Here is a 21,021-nt window from a genome sequence, read left to right as displayed (position 1 = left end):
TGTGTCTTGGGAAGTGTGTTAGTACTTATATTTGAATAACACTGAATCTGCTGTCTTGGAAACTGAAGCTAAAGTATATAAAATGTCCTGGGAAGAACTGAGTTATAAAGAGCTATGATGTTTCATTATGTCCTCATCCTGTCCCCCACTCAGGATTTTTCCCTTCATTCGTGATTTACATAAAGTACCAGCCTAAAATGAATTGCTCTAGATTGCTATATTTACTGTGCCCTATTACTTCCACTGATCAACCCCCAGCCTTGGGGAGGTCATTAAAGAATATTTGGGACTGCAAGCTGCATTAGGCAATAAAAATGAACCAGGAGATAGTAAGTATTCTCAACATTGATTGTATAATCTACTTGGCTTACTAAACAGGGAAAACAAGGGTTTTATTTGATTAAAGTCACCACAGATAACCAAGGGTTGGTTGTTACAGGAATGATGAGTAAGGAAAGAAGCAAGTGGTGATTATTATTGTAAGCCAAACGTGCAAGAAGATGTTCTCCTCAAAGTCAAGTATTTCAATTAGGAAGGCAAATATCTTCCTGTGACCATAGATGTTAAGCAAATTAACCTCCAGTTGACCTTCCTGGATACCTAATAACCTTCAGAGTTGGATCAGTCAGTGACAGAGGTGGCAGCTGGGTGGATAAATAATTGACCCTATCCAAAATTTTAATTACCATGTAATTAAAAATAATGATTTAAAAAGTAGTCTTTTTCTAAAGGAGATGTGGTATATATATACACAACAGAATATTACTCAGCTGTAAAAAAACAATGAAATGATGTCTTTTGCAGCTACATGGATGGACCTACAGATTATCATACTAAGCGAAGTAAGTCAGGAAGAGAAAGATATCATATGATATCACTTACATGTGGAATCTAAAATATGACACAAATGAACTTATCTATGAAACAGAAATAGACTCACAGCCATTGAGAACAGACTTGTGGTTGCCAAGGAAGGGGAGGGGGAGGGTTGGATTGGGAGTTCAGGACTAGCAGATGCAAACTATTACATATAGAATGGATAAACAACAAGGTCCTATGGTATAGCACAGGGAACTATATTCAATATCCTGTGATAAACCATAATAGAAAAGAATATGAAAAAGAATATGTATGTATATGTATAACTGAATCACTCTGCTGTACACCAGAAACTAACAACATTGTAAATCAACTATACTTCAATAAAAAAATAAATAAATAAAAAGAAACTAAAGGTTTTAATTTGTTTTTAAAAGAAAAAAAAGTAATATTTTTCTTTTTTCCCTGGAGTCAAAGATTTCTTGGGGTTAGAGGAACAAATTCACTTACTGGGATGGGTCTGAATCACTCCCTTTTCGTTTTCTTGGAAACTCTGTCACATGTGGGCTGAAGGATCCAATAGTTGCTGGTTTTGTCCATGGGCTCAGATGACTGGAAACCATGGCAGGAATGCACTGGTTCCCTTCGATCAACACTTTACCTATGAGACATAAAGCACAATAAAGCATCTATTTGAAACACTGACTCTTACTTTATACATATCCATATCCCACATTTTAAATGGCTTTTTACTTTGATATTTTAAAGTGTCAACTAAACAGCAACATAACACAGAATGAAAGACTAATCATGTACACCCAAATATTAGTTAGAAATGTATTGTTAGTCTATATTTTTAAGTTTATTTTCCCTACCTAATTGGAAAAAAAATATATGGATATTGTAGGAAATATGGAAAACACAAAAAAGTAGAAAGGAAGGGGGAAAAACAAATCTCACCAACTAATATTACTATGTACAATTACTTCCTTGTAGAATTTTTTCTAGAGTTGTTATTATAGTAATTGAAGTCATAGTGTATACTCTGCATTATTTGCATATCATTGTGATAATAACTTTAGTGTTATTACAAACTCTTTATAAATGATTCTAACGGCTGCATAATATACCATTGTATAGCTGTGTCATAGCTACTTAACCACTCTTCTATCGTTGGAATGTATATTTGGGTTTTTTTCACTATCATAAATATGTTTGGTGCCTTTATCTATGTGTATAAAACTTTTTATCTACCAGTTATTTCTTTTCATCTTCTAGTTTTTTGTCTTTTGGGGGGATAGCATCCCAGAAATGAGTTAACAAGGTTAAGGGACATGAATATTTTTAACCCTGAATTGCTAAATATGATAGTAAAATCCTTCTGGTCTAAACTGTAGTTTACTAAATGTTTTATAAAATGTAAAAATCAGAATCACTGAACTAAAAATAACTTATAGTCTAAATGTAGGCCTCTCTGAATATATTTCTCATATTAAAATTGACCTAACCAGTTTAAACTCATTTGCACCTTATAACACAGACTGAAATATATAAGCAATATTTACAGGGAGAATGCAATACATCTTACAGTAAGAGTGGGAGCTTTTTAACACATCTCTAGCAGTAACTGATAGAGTGAGCATTCAAAAATAATGATATAAGAAATCTGATCCACACAAGAGACAAGCTTGATATGATAGACATATATAGACCACTATACCTAGCAGCTTCAAAATCCAATGTTGTTTGTTTTGAGGTACCTGTGGGGCATTTATACTGGACCAAAAAGATTGATATTATACATGAAACATTTTCTGATTACAATGTAATTATGCTAGACACCATAAAAAGATTGAAATTTAATGAGCTAATAATTTATTTTATGAAATTAGGAAAAGAAGACTAAAATAAATCTAAAGAATTAGGAGAAAGGAAATCATTAAAATAATACCAGAAATAATGAAGTAGAATACAGATTAGTACAGATCAAAAAAGCTAAACATAGGTTCTTCCAAAACACTGGAAACTCTAATAACCTTATGGCAAGATTTTTCCAAAAAAAGGAAAGAGGGAATAAATGAATAAAGATAGGAATGAAGATGGGGTCATAATTTTAGATGCTCTAGAGATATAAAAGATAAATTCTCATGAATTTAGAAAAACATTATTCTCAAAATTTGAAAATTTAGATGAAATGGAAAAATTCGTAGGAAATTTTTTTTAGAGGTATAGTCAATTCACAATATGTAATTGTGACACACTAATTGTGTTAGTTTCAGGTGTACAGCAAAGCGATTCAATTGTACATATATATATATGTACTTTTTCAGGTTCTTCTCCATTAGAGGTTATTATAAGATATTGAATATAGTTCCCTCTGCTATACAGTAAATCCTTGTTGTTTATCTATCTTATATATAGAAGTGAGTATCTGTTAATCCCATACTCCGAATTTATCCCTCCTCCCACTCTGTCTTTGGTAACTATAAGTTTGTTTTCTATGTCTGTGAGTCTGCTTTGTAAATAAATTTATTTGTATTACTTTTAAGATTCTACATATAAATATATCATATATTTGTCCCTAGAGAATTTTAACTGACAGAAAATGAAGCAAAGAGAAATAAAGACCTGCATATTCCTATATTCTTTCTTACACATACTATCCCAATATATAGTAAACTCAACTCTTTTTAAGAGGCTTATAGAAATTTGATATTAAAATTCAACAATGGCGGGCCTCCCTGGTGGCGCAAGTGGTTGGGAGTCCGCCTGCCGATGCAGGGGATACGGGTTCGTGCCCCGGTCTGGGAGGATCCCATATGCCGCGGAGCGGCTGGGCCCGTGGGCCATGGCCGCTGGGCCTGCGCGTCCGGAGCCTGCGCGTCTGGAGCCTGTGCTCCGCAACGGGGGAGGCCACAACAGTGAGAGGCCCGCATACCGCAAAAAAAAAAAAAAAAAAAAAAAAAATTCAACAATGGCAATACAAGAAAGGATAACTATAGGCCCATCTCATTCATGAACAAAGATACAAAAATCTTAACAAAATATTAGCAAACAAAATTCAGAAATGTATAAAGAGAATAACCCACCATGACCAAGAGAGCTTTATCCCAGGAACACAAGACTGGTTTAATATTAGTAAATTAATGAATATAATTTACCACAATAGAAGCTTAGTGGAAAAATATGATTATCCTAATAGATTCAGAAATATTAACGAAGAAACACTGAAAGAATTCTTTTTACAATCAGAAACAAGAAGATCTTTTATCAGTACCCCTTTCAACACTGTATTAGAAGAAATGCTAGTAGAATAAGGCAAGAAAACAATATATGAAGTAAAGGATTGGAAAGGAAGAAAAAAATTTGTCATTATTGGGAAACAACATGATTGAGAATACAAAAAACACAAAATAATCAACATATAAATTATTAAAACTAGGGAGTGTATCAAGGTTGGCTGTTTGTAAAGTCAATATATAAAAATCAACTGCTTTTCTAATCACCAGTAACAAACTATAAGAAAATGATATTTTAAAAAACATAACTTATAATAACTTCAAAAAATATAGAGTACCTAAATAATAAATGTATTTAGAATAAATGTATGACCTAATAAAAGTATACAAGGTCTTTCTGGAGAAAATTATAAAAATTTATTTAAAATATTGAAAAAGATTCAAATAAATGGAAACATACACGATGCTTATTGACTGGAAGTCTCAATATCAAAGATGTCAATTCTCCTAAAATACATGTGTAATTCCTCTCAAAATATTCTTTTTATTGGTGGGACTTCACAAGCTGAATATAAAATGCACATGGAAGTGCCATGAGTTATGAACAGCCAAGGGAAATGTGGGAGAACTGGACCTCTCATATAGCAAGACATTATAAAGCTATGGCAATTAAGACAGTGTGGTATTGGTGTGGAGATAGACCAAAGGAAAAGAACGGAGAGCCCAGACATGTAAATATGGATATCTGCTAAATGTCAGAGATGGAATGTTCAGATCAATGTGAGGAGACCACCTTTTTAATAAACAGTCCTGGGCCAACTGATTTTCTCTATGGAAAAGAATAAAACCAGATCTCCTACTACCATATGCCAAATATAAAAACCAAACCAAATATAAACACTCAATTCAACTGGATTGAAGACCTAAATGTAAAAGGCCAAAATAAACAGAAAATACTCTGAAGGAGAAAGAATATCTTTGTTATTGGTGTAGAAAGAATTTCCCAAAACAAAAACTAAAAACAATAAAGGAGAAGACTGATCAATTCAATCTTCTTAAAATTAAGTTAACGTTGATCAAAAGACACTATAAAGAGAATAAAACTGCAAGTCACAGACTGGGAGAAGATGTTTGTTACACACATAAACAATAAAGTGTTACCATGTAGACTGTATAAAGAATGGCTTTGCATCATTAAGAAAAAGACCAACACAAGAACCCAGCAGAAAACTGGATAAAAGACTTTAATGGGCACTTCATAAAAGAAATTCCAATTGTCAATACAAAAATGAAAAGATAATCTCATTAGTAATCAGGAAAACCCAAAGTAAACTATAGTGATAGACTATATACCCATCTAATGGCTACAAATGAAAAGTCTGATGATACCAAGTGTAAGTGAGAAAACAGAGCAATGGAAAGAGAAGTGGAACAGTCATGCTCTGTTGGTGGGAAAGTACATTGTTACAACACTTTGGAAACCTTTTTTGCATTACTTAATAAAGTAGAACACATGCAAATAATATGGTTTAGCATTTCACTTCTAAGTATACGGAGAAACTCTTAATATATCTTAAGAGATATGTACAAGAAATACATTCACAGCATTGCTTGCAGTTGAACAACAAAAAATAATGAGAACTGGAAACTATAATTTCCATCAACAGATGGGTAAATTGTTTATTCTTTGAATGGAATACCAAGAATAGTAAAAATGAATAAAGTACTGATATACTCAGCATGGATGAATCTCAAAATAATGATGCTAGGTAAGAAAAAAAAAAGTCACAGCCAAAACAGTAGCATCTTTTTTAAAAAACTGTATAAAGTTCAAAAGCAGGTAAAACTAACTAATATGTTTTTACTGACATCTACATAGGTTACCTCACTATATAGAAAAGAAAGGGAACAGCTAACACAAAAGTTAGAATTCTCTTTGGGAGAAGAAAGGGGGGTGCAATCAGTGAGGGATATACGGGTACTTTTTTTTTTTTTTGCCTTTATTATGTTGAGGTAGGTTCCCTCTATGCCCACTTTCTGGAGAGTTTTTATCATAAATGGGTGTTGAATTTTGTCAAAAGCTTTTTCTGCATCTATTGAGATGATCATATGGTTTTTATTCTTCAATTTGTTAATATGGTGTATCACCTTGATTGATTTGCATATATTGAAGAATCCTTGCATCCCTGGGATAAATCCCACTTGATCGTGGTGTATGATCCTTTTAATGTGTTGTCGGATTCTGTTTGCTAGTATTTTTTTGAGGATTTTTGCATCTATATTCATCAGTGATATTGGTCTGTAATTTTCTTTTTTTGTAGGATCTTTGTCTGGTTTTGGTATCAGGGTGATGGTGGCCTCATAGAATGAGTTTGGGAGTGTTCCTCCCTCTGCAATTTTTGGGAAGAGTTTGAGAAGGATAGGTGTTAGCTGTTCTCTAAATGTTTGATAGAATTCACCTGTGAAGACATCTGGTCCTGGACTTTTGCTTCTTGGAAGATTTTTAATCACACTTTCAATTTCATTACTTGTGATTGGTCTGTTCATATTTTCTATTTCTTCCTGGTTCAGTCTTGGAATGTTATACCTTTCTAAGAATTTGTCCATTTCTTCCAGGTTGTCCATTTTATTGGCATAGAGATGCTTGTAGTAGTCTCTTAGGATGCTTTGCATTTCTGTGGTGTCTGTTGTAACTTCTCCTTTTACATCTCTAATTTTATTGATTTGAGTCCTCTCCCTCTTTTTCTTGACAAGCTGGCTAATGGTTTATCAATTTTGTTTATCTTCTCAAAGAACCAGCTTTTAGTTTTATTGATCTTTGCTTCTATTTCATTTATTTCTGCTCTGATCTTTATGATTTCTTTCCTTCTGCTAACTTTGGGTTTCGTTTGTTCTTCTTTCCCTAGTTCCTTTAGGTGTAAGGTCAGATTGTTTATTTCAGATTTTTCTTGTTTCTTGAGGTAGGCTTGTATAGCTATAAATTTTACTCTTAGAACTGCTTTTGATGCATCCCATAGGTTTTGGATCATCGTGTTTTCATTGTCATTTGTCTCTAGGTATTTTTTGATTTCCTCTTTGATTTCTTCAGTGATCTCTTGGGTATTTAGTAACGTATTGTTTACGCTCCATGTGTTTGTGTTTTTTACATTTTTTCCCTGTAATTCATTTCTAATCTCATAGTGTTGTGGTCAGAGAAGTTGCTTGATATGATTTCAATTTTCTTAAATTTACTGAGGCTTGATTTGTGACCCAACATGTGATCTATCCTGGAGAATGTTCTGTGCGCACTTGAGAAGGAAGTGTAATCTGCTGTTTTTGGATGGAATGTCCTATAAATATCAATTAAATCTATCTGTTCTATTATGTCATTTAAAGCTTCTGTTTCCTTATTTATCTGCATTTTGGAAATCTGTCCATTGGTGTAAGTGAGGTGTTAAAGTCCCCCACTATTATTGTGTTACTGTCGATTTCCTGTTTTATAGCTGTTAGCAGTTGCCTTATGTATCGAGGTGCTCCTATGTTGGGTGCATATATATTTATAATTGTTACATCTTCTTGGATTGATTTCTTGATCATTATGTAGTGTCCTTCCTTGTCTCTTGTAACATTCTTTATTTTAAAGTCTATTTTATCTGATATGAGTATTGCTACTCCAGCTTTGTTTTGATTTCCATTTGCATGGAATATCATTTTCCATCCCCTCACTTTCACTCTGTATGTGTCCCTAGGTCTGAAGTGAGTCTCTTGTAGATAGCATGTATATGGTTCTTGGTTTTGTATCCATTCAGCAAGCCTGTGTCTTTTGATTGGAGCATTTAATCCACTCACGTTTAAGGTAATTATCGATATATATGTTCCTATGACCATTTTCTTAATTGTTTTGGGTTTGTTTTTGTAGGTCCTTTTCTTCTCTTGTATTTCCCACTTAGAGAAGTTCCTTTAGCATTTGTTGTAGAGCTGGTTTGGTGGTGCTGAATTCTCTTAGCTTTTGCTTGTCTGTAATGCTTTTGATTTCTCCAGTGAATCTGAATGAGATCCTTGCCGGGTAGAGTAATCTTGGTTGTAGGTTCTTCCCTTTCATCCCTTTAAGTATATCATGCCACTCCCTTCTGGCTTGTAGAGTTTCTGCTGAGAAATCAGCCATTAACCTTATGGGAGTTCCCTTGTATATTATTTGTCGTTTTTCCCTTGCTGCTTTCAATCATTTTTCTCTGTCTTTAATTTTTGTGAATTTGATTACTATGTGTCTCGGTGTGTTTCTCCTTGCGTTTATCCTGTATGGGACTCGCTGCGCTTCCTGGACTTGGGTAGCTATTTCCTTTCCCATGCTGGGAAGTTTTCAACTATAATCTCTTCAAATATTTCCTCGGGTCCTTTCTCTCTCTTCTCCTTCTTGGACCCTATAATGCGAATGTTGTTGCGTTTAATGTTGTCCCAGAGGTCTCTTAGGCTGTCTTCATTTCTTTTTATTCTTTTTTCTTTATTCTTTTCCGCAGCAGTGAATTCCAGCATTCTGTCTTCCAGGTCACTCATCTGTTCTTCCGCCTCAGTTATTCTGCTGTTGATTCCTTCTAGTGTAGTTTTCATTTCAGTTATTGTATTGTTCATCTCTGTTTGTTTGTTCTTTAATTCTTCTGGGTCTTTGTTAAACATTTCTTGCATCTTCTCGATCTTTGCCTCCATTCTTTTTCTGAGGTCCTGGATCATCTTCACTATCATTATTCTGAATTCTTTTTCTGGAAGGTTGCCTATCTCTGCTTCATTTAGTTGTTTTTCTGGGGTTTTATCTTGTTCCTTCATCTGGTACATAGCCCTCTGCCTTTTCATCTTGTCTATCTTTCTGTGAATGTGGTTTTTGTTCCACCGGCTGCAGGATTGTAGTTCTGCTTGCATCTGCTGTCTACCCTCCATACAGGTACTTCTAAGGAATTCATGTTCCACTTCTTAACCTAGGTGTGGGTTCACAGAGAATTGTTTTGTTTTCATCCTTTTAACTACATATGTAATTTTTACAGTCCCCTGTAGGTATAATGGATCCCACCATAAAGAAGTGAGGAGAATAACTTTACCAATGATCATTGGGAAGGAAGTTTCTAATTTACTATATCCCAAGACTCTTAGGCCTGGACTCTCTTCATGGGACCAATTCGGGACCATCAGGTACCACATGAGATTAATTACGGTTTCAGACCCTAGACTTCGTTCTAATGTATTTTGAATGGCAGAACACCATCTGTCTCCAGAGAAAAATGTGGGGAAATTTATTAAATAGCAGATCAATAGGAACAATTCACTATGTAATATTAGACCCCTCCCATTTCCCTCCCACCCCCCAACACAGACTCAAGCAGGCACGCTCTTTCCCTCACATAAGTTCAAAACAGAAATAAAATGAAGATCCCTTTTTGCCTCTCATTCTAGAAGGCATGATCTCCACGTCAATCCTACTTCCTTATTAACCTTGAAAATAAGAAATGGACTATCTTTAGGCAGGCAGAATGATATACTCCTTTTCACAAAATCAAAATCTGAATCACCTAAGGAGCTTATTTTTATATTCCTTAATGGGTGGGGGAGTATTGCCCCATAATTAGCTATGTTCCATTATGAAGCTATGTCAGTAGAAGTGTATTCAAAACAGGGCTTTCTGTAAACAAAAGAAAAAAATGGGCTAACGGGATTACGTAGTTCTGGAAGAAAGGATCTGTTCCTTGGAAACAATTCATGTAGTGGATTTTTATTTGTTAGGTGACTCACAATTTAAAGAGTAAAGCTTTCTTTTTAACCTTCCAGTTTACTTTACTTTCAGCCTCCACATATACTTACGTAGAAGATGAGATCATGCATTGAGAACTGAAATTTAACTCTGCTTTTATATAACTCATTTTGGAGGTATGATTTAACACTTTGGTATTGTCTTTCCTCGCCAAATTGGGTCACTTCTCAATGGCGAAAGTAATTTGTGTTATTTAACACTCGGTAAAATAACGCAGAATTTAGATTGAAAAAAGATATTGTGATTATCTTTTACAAAGGAAGTTTGTGGTTTTATTTAAAATGAGATCCACAGTAAATCTCGCTCCACTCTACGTGCATCTCCCTGGCGATGGTAATCAATCTAACAATAATTTAAAGTATTTAGTATCAACTCCTCAAGCATGGAAATAAATTGTGGGAAATGAGCTGCTGCTTAGGAGCCATAAGCAGGGGAGACCAAGTAGCCACGTGGCTTAGGCCCATAGTTACAAAGAGGTTCAACTTTAAAATTTGACGTTATGCTTGAGAGAATATATTTACACACATACATATACATACATATATATATTTACACACATACATATACATGTGCACACATATTTGATTCACAGAGGTGCAGTGGCAGAATGGAAAAAATATACTTCTTTAAAAACAAAAAATTTTGTCCCATTACCTTGTTCCTTGCCAGTGTGCTGCATGTTAAAATTTATGTAAAATTTAAATTATTCCATGAATAATTTTTGTTGTTAAAAACCATTTTTTCAATGTAAACACTTAAATTACTTCCTTAAAAAATGGAAGTGGCCTTTGCTTCTTATCTTCTGAGAGTCTATGCCCACAAAATCTTTTTAATCTGGTCTACACACTGTAAGCTGAGGCACCTGGTGGTCTAGTGTCTAGGATTCGACGCTTTCACACTATAAACTGGTGTTTTTTTTTCCTTTGGACAAGTCATTTAACATATCTGAGCCTATTTCTTTGATACAGAAGTAATTTCCTGCAAACCTCATGGTTTCTTTTGGGAATCAAATAATGTATTTGAAATCTGTTTGAAAGCCAAAAGTTTAATGATGCTAAGTAATTAGTCCAGAGAAATTTGAGTCCAGTGTTTTTATTTTGTTTTACATTTTGTTTTCCAAAGGAAAATTTTAAAAAATTGAAGCATAGCTGATAGAGGGACTTCCCTGGTGTTGCAGTGGTTAAGAATCTGCCTGCCAATGCAGAGGACACAGGTACAATCCCCGGTCCAGGAAGATCACACATGCCACGGAACAACTGAGCCCGGGTGCCACAACTACTGAGCCTGCACTCTAGAGCCCATGCACCACAACTACTGAAGCCCGCAGGCCCTAAAGCTCGAGCGCCGCAACTACTGAGCCTGCGTGCTGCAACTACTGAAGTCCACGCACCTAAAGCCTGTGCTCTGCAACAAGAGAAGCCACCGCAATGAGAAGCCTGCGCACCACAACGAAGAGTAGCCCCTGCTCGCTGCAACGAGAAAAGCCCGTGTGCAGCAACGAAGACCGAATGCAGCCAAAAATAAATATAAAGAAAAGTATAGTTGATGTACGGTATTACATAAGTTACAGGTGTACAATATAGTGATTCACAATTTTTAAAGCTTATATTCCATCTCCAGTTATTATAAGATATTGGCTACATTCCCTGTGTTGTACACTATACCACTGTAGCTTATTTTATACATAATACTTTGTACCTCTAGATGCTCAACTCCTATAGTGTCCCTCCCCCCTCTCCCCCTCCCTACTGGTGACCACTAGTTTGTTCTCTATATCTGGGAGTCTGCATTGTTTTTGGTTACATTCACTAGTTGGTTCTATTTTTTTGGTTCCACGTAAGTGATATCATATGATATTTGTCTTTCTCTGTCTGACTTATTTGACTTAGCATAATACCCTCCAAGTCCATCCATGTTGCTGCAAATGGCAAAATTTCATTCTTTTTTATGGCTGAGTAGTAGTCCATTGTGTGTGTGTGTGTGTGTGTGTATCATATCTTCTTTATCCATTCATCTCTTGATGGACATTTAAGTTGCTTCCGTATCTTGATAATTGTAAAGAATGCTTCTATGAACATTGGGTGCATGTATCTTTTTGAATCAGTGTTTTTTGTTTTTTTCCAGATAAATACCCAGGAGTGGGGAATTCCCTGGCAGTCCAGTGGTTAGGACTCCATGCTTTTCACTGCCAAGGGCCCAGGTTCAATCCCTGGTTGGGGAACTAAAATCCCATAAACTGGGTGGCACGGCCGGAAAAAAAAAAAAAAAAAAAAAAAAAAAAACCCAGGAGTGGAATTGCTGGTTCATATGATAGTTCGATTTTTAGCTTTTTGCAAAACCTCCATACTATATTCCACAGTGGCTGCACCAATTTACATTCCCACCAGTAGTGTACAAGGGTTCCCTTTTCTCCCCGTCCTTGGCAACACTTGTTACTTGTGGTAGTTTTAATGATAGCCATTCTGACAGGTGTGAGGTGATATCTCATTGTGGTTTTGATTTGCATTTCCCAGATGATTAGCAATGTTGAGCATCTTTTCATGTGCCTGTTGTCCTCTTTGGAAAAAATGTCTATTCAGTTCTTCTGCCCATTTTTTAATCTGGTTGTTTGTTTTTTTTATGTTGAGTTGTATGAGCTATTTATATATGTTGAATATTAACCCCTCATCAGTCATATCATTTGCAAATATCTTCTCCCATTCAGTAGGTTGTCTTTTTGCTTTGTTGATGGTTTCCTTTGCTGGGCTAAAGCTTTTAAGTTTAACTAGGTCCCACTTGTTTATTTTTGCTTTTATTTTCTTTGCTTTTGGAGCCAGATCCAAAAAAACTGCTACAATTTATGTCAAAGAGTATACTGCCTATGTTCTCTTATAGAAATTTTACGATTTCCAGTCTTACACTTAGGTCTCTAATCCATTTTGAGTTTATTTTTGTATATGGTGTTAGAGAATGTTCTAATTTCATTTTTTTTTTTTTTTTTTTTTTTTTGCGGTACGCGGGCCTCTCACTGTTGTGGTCTCTCCCATTGCGGAGCACAGGCTCCGGACGCGCAGGCTCAGCGGCCATGGCTCACGGGCCTAGATGCTCCGCGGCATGTGGGATCCTCCTGGACCAGGGCACGAACCCGTGTCCCCTGCATTGGCAGGCGGACTCTCAACCACTGCGCCACCAGGGAAGCCCTAATTTCACTCTTTTACAAGTAGCTGTCCAGTTTTCCCAGTACCACTTATTGAAGAGACTGTCTTTTCTCCACTGTATATTCTTGCCTCCTTTGTCATATATTTACAATAAGTGTGTGGGTTTATTTCTGGGCTCTCTTATCTGTTCCAATGATCTATGTGTCTGTTTTTGTACCAGTGCCATACTATCTTGAATAGTGTAGCTTTGTAGTATAGTCTGAAGACAGGGAGTGTGATTTCTCCACCACTGTTCTCTTTTCTAAAGACTGTTTTGGCTATTCGAAGTCTTCTGTGTCTCCATACAAACTTTAAAATTATTTGTTCTAGTTCTGTGAAAAATGCCACTGATATTTTGAAAGGGATTACACTGAATCTGCAGCCTGCCTTGGGTAGTATGGTCACTTTAATAATATTAATTATTCCAATCCAAGAACATGGTATAGCTTTCTGTTTGTGTCATCTTCAATTTCTTTCATCAGTGTCTTATAGTTTTCTGAGTACAGATCTTTTACCTCTTAGGTAGGTTTATTCGTAGGTATTTTATTCTTTTTGATGCAATGATAAATGGGATTGTTTCTTTAATTTCTCCAATAGTTTGTTACTGTATAGAAATGCAACATTTCTGTACATTAATTTTGTATCCTGCAACTTCACCAAATTCATTGATGAGCTCTAGTAGTTTTCTGATGGCATCTTTAGGATTTTCTATGTGTAGTAGGATGTCATCCGCAAAGAGTGACAGTTTTACTTCTTCTTTTCCAATCTGGATGACTTTTATTTCTTTTTCTTGTCTGATTTTGTAGCTAGGACTTCCAGTACTATATTGAATAAAAGTGGTGAGAGTGGGCATCCTTGTCTTGTTCCTGATCTTAGAGGAACTGCTTTCAGCTTTTCATCACTGAGGATGATGTTAGCTATGGGTTTGTCATATATGGCCTTTATTATGTTGAGGTATGTTTCCTCTATGCCCACTTTCCTGAGAGGTTTTTTTTTTATCATAAATGGATGTTGAATTTTGTCAAAGGCTTTTTCTATATCTATTGAGATGTTCATATGGTTTTTAATTCTTCAATTTGTTAATGTGGTATATCACATTGATTTGTGAATATTAAAAAATTCTTGCATCCTGGGATAAATCCCACTTGATCATTGTGTATGATTCTTTTAATCTATTGTTGGATTCGGTTTGCTAGTATTTTGTTGAGGATTTTTGTATGTATGTTCATCAGTTGATATGGGACTGAAATTTTCTTTTTTTGTGATATCTTTGTCTGCTTTTGGTATCAGGGTGATGCTGGGCTCACAGAGTAAGTTCAAGAGTGTTCCTTCCTCTACAACTTTTTGGAATAGTTTGAGAAGGATAGATGTTAACTCTTCTCTGAATGTTTGGTAGAATCCACCTGTGAAGCCACCTGGTCCTGGACTTTTGTTTGTTGGGAGTTTTAAAATTACTGATTCAATTTCAGTACTGGTAATTGGTCTGTTCATATTTTCTATTTCCTTTTGGTTCAGTCTTGGGAGATTTGCACCTTTCTAAGAATTTGTCCATTTCTTCTAGGTTGTCCATTTTATTGACATAGTGTTGTTCTTAGCAGTCTCTTATGATCCTTGGTATTTCTGTGGTGTTGGTTGTAACTTCTTTTTTTTCATTTCTGATTTTGTTGATTTGGGCCCTCCCCCTTTTTTTCTAGATGAATCTGGTTAAAGGTTTATCGATTTTGTTATCTTTTCAAAGAAACAGCTTTTAGTTCCATTGGTCTTTTCTGTATTTGTCCCTATTTCATTTATTTCTGCTCTGATCTTTATGATTTCTTTCCTTCTATTAATTTTGGGTTTTGTTTGTTCTTCTTTCTCTAGTTGCTTTAGGTGTAAGGTTAGGTTGTTTATTTAAGATTTTTCTCCTTTCCTGAGGTAGGCTTGTATCACTATAAACTTCCCTCTTAGAACTACTTTTGCTGCATCCCCTAGGTTTTAGATTGTCATGTGTTTGTTTTCATTTGTCTCCTCTTTGATTTCTTCAGTGATCCCTTGGTTGTTTAGTAGCATATTGTTTTAGCCTCCAAATGTTTGTGTTTTTGTAATTTTTTTCTTGCAGTTGATTTCTAGTCTCATAGCATTGTGGTCAGAAAAGATGCTTGATGTGTTTTCAATTTTCTTAAATTTACTGAGGCTTGTTTTGTGGCCTAGCATGTAATCTATCCTGGAGAATGTTCCATGTGCACTTGAAAAGAATGTGTATTCTGCTGCTTTCAGATGCAATGCTCTCCCTATATATAACAATTAAGTCCATCTGTTCTGATGTGTCATTTAAGGCCAAGGTTTCCTTATTGATTTTCCATCTGGATGATCTGTCTATTGATGTAAGTGGAGTGTTAAAGCCCCCTACTATTATTGTGTTACTGCCAATTTCTCCTTTTACATCCATTAATATTTGCCTTATATATTTCGGTGCTCCTATGTCAGGCACATATATATTTACAATTGTTATATCTTCTTCTTGACTGATCACTTGATAATTATGTAGTGCCCTTCTTTGTCTCTTTTAACAGTCTTTGTTTTAAAGTCTCTTTTGTTGGATATAAATATTGCTACTCCACCTTTCTTTTGACTTCCATTTGCACAGATTACCTTTCTCCATTCCCTCACCTTCAGTCTGTGTGTGTCTTTAGAATCAAATTGAGTCTCTTGTAGGCAGCATATATACAGGTCTTTTTTGGTATTCATTTAGCCACTCTATGTCTTTTGATTGGAGCATATAATCCATTTACATTTAAGGTAATTATTGATATGTATATTCTTACTGCTATTTGGTTAATTGTTTTGGGGTTATTTTGTAGGTCTTTTTTTCCCTTCTTTTGTTCTCTTCTCTTGTGATGATGACTATCTTTAGTGTTATGTTTGGATTCATTTTTCTTTTTTTGTGTGTATATCTATTATAGATTTTTGATTTGTGGTTACCATGAGTTTTTATATAGCTATCTATCTATCTATCTATCTATCTATCTATCTATCTATCTATGGTTGTTTTAAGTTGCTGGTCTCTTAATTAAAATGCATTTTAACAACCCTGCATTTGTACTCTCCTCCCCTCATAATTAATGTTTTTGGTATCACATTTTACATCTAATTGTTTTGTGTATCCCTTAACTGCTTATTGTGGATAGAGATGATTTTACTACTTTTGTCTTTTAACCTTCCTACTAGCTTTGTGTGTGGATGATTTCTTACCTTTACTGTGTGTCTGCTGTTACTGGTGAGCTTTTCATTTTGTAATTTTCATGTTTCTAGTTGTGGCCTTTTCTTTTTCACTTAGAGAAGTTCCTTCAACATTTTTTGTAAAGCTGGCTTGGTGGTGCTGAACTCTTAGCTTTTGTCTGTAAAGCTTTCGATCTCTCCATCCAATCTGAATGAGAGACTTGCTGGGTAGAATATTCTTGGTTTTAGGTTTTTCCCTTTCATCACTGTAGATATATCATGCCACTCCTTTATGGTCTGTAGAGTTTCTATTGAAAAGTCAGCTGAAAGCCTTATGGGAGTTCCCTTGTATGCTGTTGCTCTTCCCTTGCTGTTTGTAATATTCTCTCTTTATCTTTAATTTTTCTCATTTTAATTACAATATGTCTTGGTTTGTTCCTCTTTGGGTTAATTCTGTATGGGACTCTCTGTACTTCTTGGACTTGGGTGACTGTTCCCTTTCCCAGGTTAGGGAAGTTTTCAGCTATTATTTCTTCAAATATGTTCTCAGCCACTTTCTCTCTCTTCTCCTTCTGGGACCCGTATAATGTGAATATTAGTGCGCTTGATGTTGTCCCAGAGGCCTCTTAAACTGTCATTTCTTTTCATTCAAAAAGAGTCCATTGTTGATGAACCACTGCAGATGCTTAAGGTGTCAGTCAAGAAAAGGAACTGAGTTAAATGTCTTTGAATCTTTTTTTAATTAAAAAAGTTAAACTTTTAATTTTGAAATAATTTCAAACTTGTAAAAATAATACAAAGAATTCCCATATACCCTTCAATCAGATTCCCCAAATGGTAATGTCTTAGTTAACTCCAGTCTAATTATCAAGACCAGGATATTAACACTGATGTAGTATTATTATTTAATTTATACACCTTATTCAAATTTTGCCAATTTTCCCCCTAATGTCCAGAATCCAATCCAGGATCACATGATACATTTAAGTATCTATTATTTGTCCTCAGTTTTCTTTGAACATCTGGTTTTCTTTCGTCTTTCTTGAGATTTTTGAAGGGCACTGGGCAGGTATTGTATAGACTGTCTTTCAGTTTAACTCTTTCTGTTATTCCCTCATGACTAAATTCAGGTTATGCACTTTTTTCAATAATACCGCAGAATTGGTTTCTGTGTCCTTCTCAGTACTAAATGCTTTCACTTTAAGTTTAATTGCTTCTGGTGCTTTTTGTTGCCTCATTAAGATCCTATTCTTCAGGATGCCAAATGGTGTTCAGCTCATGGAATCCACAGAAGAAGAGGCAGGGGAAAGATTTATGAGATCCTCTATTTAGGCTGTAAACTCCATCACTGGAAAGCTTTCAGAATCATGTCATTTTTTAGCTCCAAATCTTAGCACAGGGCTTGACATATGGTGTTTAGGGTTTGCTGAAGGAATGAATCACATTTCATTTCATTACCCCACATTTCATTTCATTCAAAAGAGAATCTGAAAGAGGTATAAAATCAGGATTTCCAGATTCATGTATGGGATGGGCTGCTGGGATGATGAAATTCCCAGAATAAGGAATATGCAAAATCCCCACTGTACCTACTTCACAAACAAGGAGGCCTAATCCCTACCATTACTTCATTTTTACCATTTTTCTTCCACAAAAGGAAAAATATACCTGATCGTCCGCTGGAAAAAAAGAAGGCACTGTGTGGCATGAGATTTGGCAATCGGAAGTAGCTTTCTGGAGTAACAAGCAGTAGTTGTTTCACAGGTTTGTGCTAATGCATTACAATGGAAACCAAATACTGTTTCTTACCACTGACAAATTACTGTAAGATGCTTAGTCAATAATAAAAATGCAGTACTAGTTGGCACTATTCAGGAAAAATACCAACTCGCTATATATATACAAATTATGAAAAAGCTTTTGCTCAGCAGAGGTTAAAAACACACTAGTATTCCACAATATTTTTCAAGAGTTTAACCCAGGTGGACAATATGTCTAAAAGGGTTAAGATTTAGTACCTGCCCTTAAGAAGCTTATGATCCTGTATATGTTTGTGCATATGCAGGTGCACAGACACAGAAATCAAATACTGAATGCAATTAGACCTAGATGGAGGCACAGGTTTATAAGTTTATGCTGCCAGAACACAGAGGGAAGCGCACTTAATTCTGTTTTGGGAAAGGAGTAACATTTGAAAGCATTTTTTGTATGGGTATTTCAGACTAAGAGAACACCATGAACAGGAGGTGAAACAAATGCATTTAGTATAATCCTATGCTATCATTAAAAATGACGTTTAGGTAATGAATCCAAAAAACATATCAAAGTCAGGTGTTAGAAAATGCATCTGCTGATATGACTCTGATCAGTAAAATTGGACTTTTTCAAAACAAATTTTACCTTCTCACACATGAAACTAAATGCACACTAAATTGACAGAACACCTATCAGACTAGAAACCAGATACCTAATCATCATGCACCATCCAGAAATGCAGCTTCCCAAGAAAATTCAAAATAGGGATGAGGTTTAGATTCACTGATATTTTGGACTTCCCTGGTGGCACAGTGGTTAAGAATCCGCCTGCCAATGGAGGAGACAAGGGTTCGATCCCTGGTCCAAGAAGATCCCACATTCCGTGGAGCAACGAAGCCCGTGCACCACAACTACCGAGCCTGTGCTCTAGAGCCCATGAGCCACAACTACTGATCCTGCATGCCACAACTACTGTAGCCCACGCGCCTAGAACCCGAGCTCCTTAACAAGAGAAGCCACTGCAATGAGAAACTGCACACCACAACGAAGAGTAGCCCCTGCTCGCCGCAACTAGAGAAAGCCCATGCACAGCAAAGAAGACCCATTGCAGCCAAAAATAAATAAATAAAATAAATTTATTTCAAAAATGTATAAAAAAAGGATTCATTGATATTTCATGCAAGTCCATCAAGATTTATTTATCCATGAATCCTTACTACACTTGGAAAAGGCAGGCAAGTGCGTCCCCCATGACCACCCTTCCTGAGTTTCAATCCAAACAGCCAAGCAAACCCTGAAGAAAAGCAGATATTTAGCCAGACTGGTCTTAACTGAAGCCAGCAGAATATCTTGCTCAAAATGGGGGCTCATAGTGGGTGTTGAGATACAAGAGCCTAATTAGGTAATTTTCCAAATTTCCATCCATTCTCTTCAACAGGACTTGTCAACAGAATCTTCACACTTCAAACACCCCTACTCTTTTTGAAGGGTACTCAATTTCACACTCCATTGCATGCCTTCCTATTCTGGAAGAATTGCACCTGTGATAACCTGGTTCTTCCACCATCTCAGCCTCAGTCACCGTGGAAGAGGAGAATCTGAACGTTAATTCAAAGGCAAGATTTCTACGTGGGTCTATCTACAGGGAGAAAATGAAGGAAACCACGTGGACACCCAGACAAAGTCTTATGAGGGAGACACTTCGCATTCACTAATAAATTAGCATCCTGTTTTTACATGTCAAAAAAATGACATTTAACGTTTCTCCCTATGATAGCAGCCTGCGTCACTGGTACCCCCCTCTTCTGTTTGTTGAAAAGTGCAACACCTTTGGCGAGTGGGTGTGGTTTGGAGGAAGAAGTTTCAGGGGCTGATAGAAGTTGTATTCTAGGAAGTGCTTATTATTTTCTTGTAGCACCGTCCAGTTGCTGCATTTGAAGAACGCTCTACTTGGTATTTGCCCTGTTATTTAATCTAAAGTCAGAGGGTCTGGAATTTTATTTTAATTTTGGTCTTATTTATGTATGTTTAATTCACATGCACTCTTTTCCTTTTTTTTTTGAAATATAAAAACTTTTAATGACGTATAGTTGATTTACAATGCTGTGGCAATCTCTGCTGTACAGCAAAGCGACTCAGTTGTACACAGAGACATTCTTTTTTAATATTCTTGTCCATTATGGTTTATCACAGGTATTGTGTACAGCTCCCTGTGCTGTACATTAGGACCTTGTTTTTTATCCATTGTAAATGTAATAGTTTGCATCCACCAACCCCAAACTCCCAGTCCACCCCTCTCCATCCCCTCCTCTTCCCTGGCAACCACAAGTCTGTTCTCTATGTCCATGAGGCTGTTTCTGTTTTGTAGTTGTGTTCATTTGTGCCATATTTTAGATTCCACATATAAGTGATATCATATATTTGCCTTTCTCTTTCTGACTTACTTAAATTTGTATGATAATCTCTAGTTGCATCCATGTTGCTGCAAATGGCATTATTTTGTTCTTTTTTATGGCTGAGTAGTATTCCATTGCATATATGTACCACATCTTCTTTATCCATTCACCTGTCAATGGACATTTACGTCATTTTCATGTTCTGGCTATTGTGAACAGTGCTGCTACGAACAGAGGGGTGCATGTATCTTTTTGAATTACAGTTTTGTCTGGGTATATTCCCAGGAGTGGGATTGCTGTATCATATGGTAATTCTGTTTTTAGTTTTCTGAGGAACCTCCATACTGTTCTCCATAATGGTTGTACCAACTTACATTCCCGCTGACAGTGTAGGAGGGTTCCCTTTTCTCCACACAGAGGGTCTGGAATTTCAACCTGACCTGTGGACCAGAGAGGTTGAAAGTGCTTTACTCTTGGTTGATACCCACGTTGCCCTTCTGCCTGGGAGTCTGTCTGGCCCCTTTCCATAAACATTTTTTTTTCCAACCCTTACAGCTCTTCAGTAGAAACTTGTTACATATATCATCATTTGTGAAGTTGGAGAGTCACAGCTTCAGCTATTTGACAGGCTTCCCAAAGGGAAGGCTTTGATCTCCATCACT

General features: G+C 36.0%; 1 protein-coding gene across 8 annotated transcripts in view; it reads right to left on the bottom strand.

Annotated features, from left to right (window-relative positions):
- BMAL2 (basic helix-loop-helix ARNT like 2) overlaps positions 1-21,021 on the bottom strand; it is a 99,195-nt gene that overhangs the window by 57,127 nt on the left and 21,047 nt on the right. For 7 of the 8 annotated variants that reach the window (XM_060111989.1, XM_060111995.1, XM_060111990.1 and 4 more), the window contains exon 2: positions 1,330-1,480. In XM_060111989.1, the coding sequence (XP_059967972.1) occupies positions 1,330-1,480 (151 nt within the window). Of the gene's footprint in view, positions 1-1,329; positions 1,481-20,733; positions 20,800-21,021 lie in introns of all 8 variants that reach the window. The other variant, XM_060111992.1, reaches the window with a different exon arrangement.

Source organism: Mesoplodon densirostris, chromosome 11 (assembly GCF_025265405.1).
Source record: "Mesoplodon densirostris isolate mMesDen1 chromosome 11, mMesDen1 primary haplotype, whole genome shotgun sequence".
Classification (NCBI taxonomy): domain Eukaryota; kingdom Metazoa; phylum Chordata; class Mammalia; order Artiodactyla; family Ziphiidae; genus Mesoplodon; species Mesoplodon densirostris.
The sequence above is the reverse complement of the archived record's forward strand: the minus strand, read 5'-3'. Positions and strand labels throughout refer to the sequence as shown.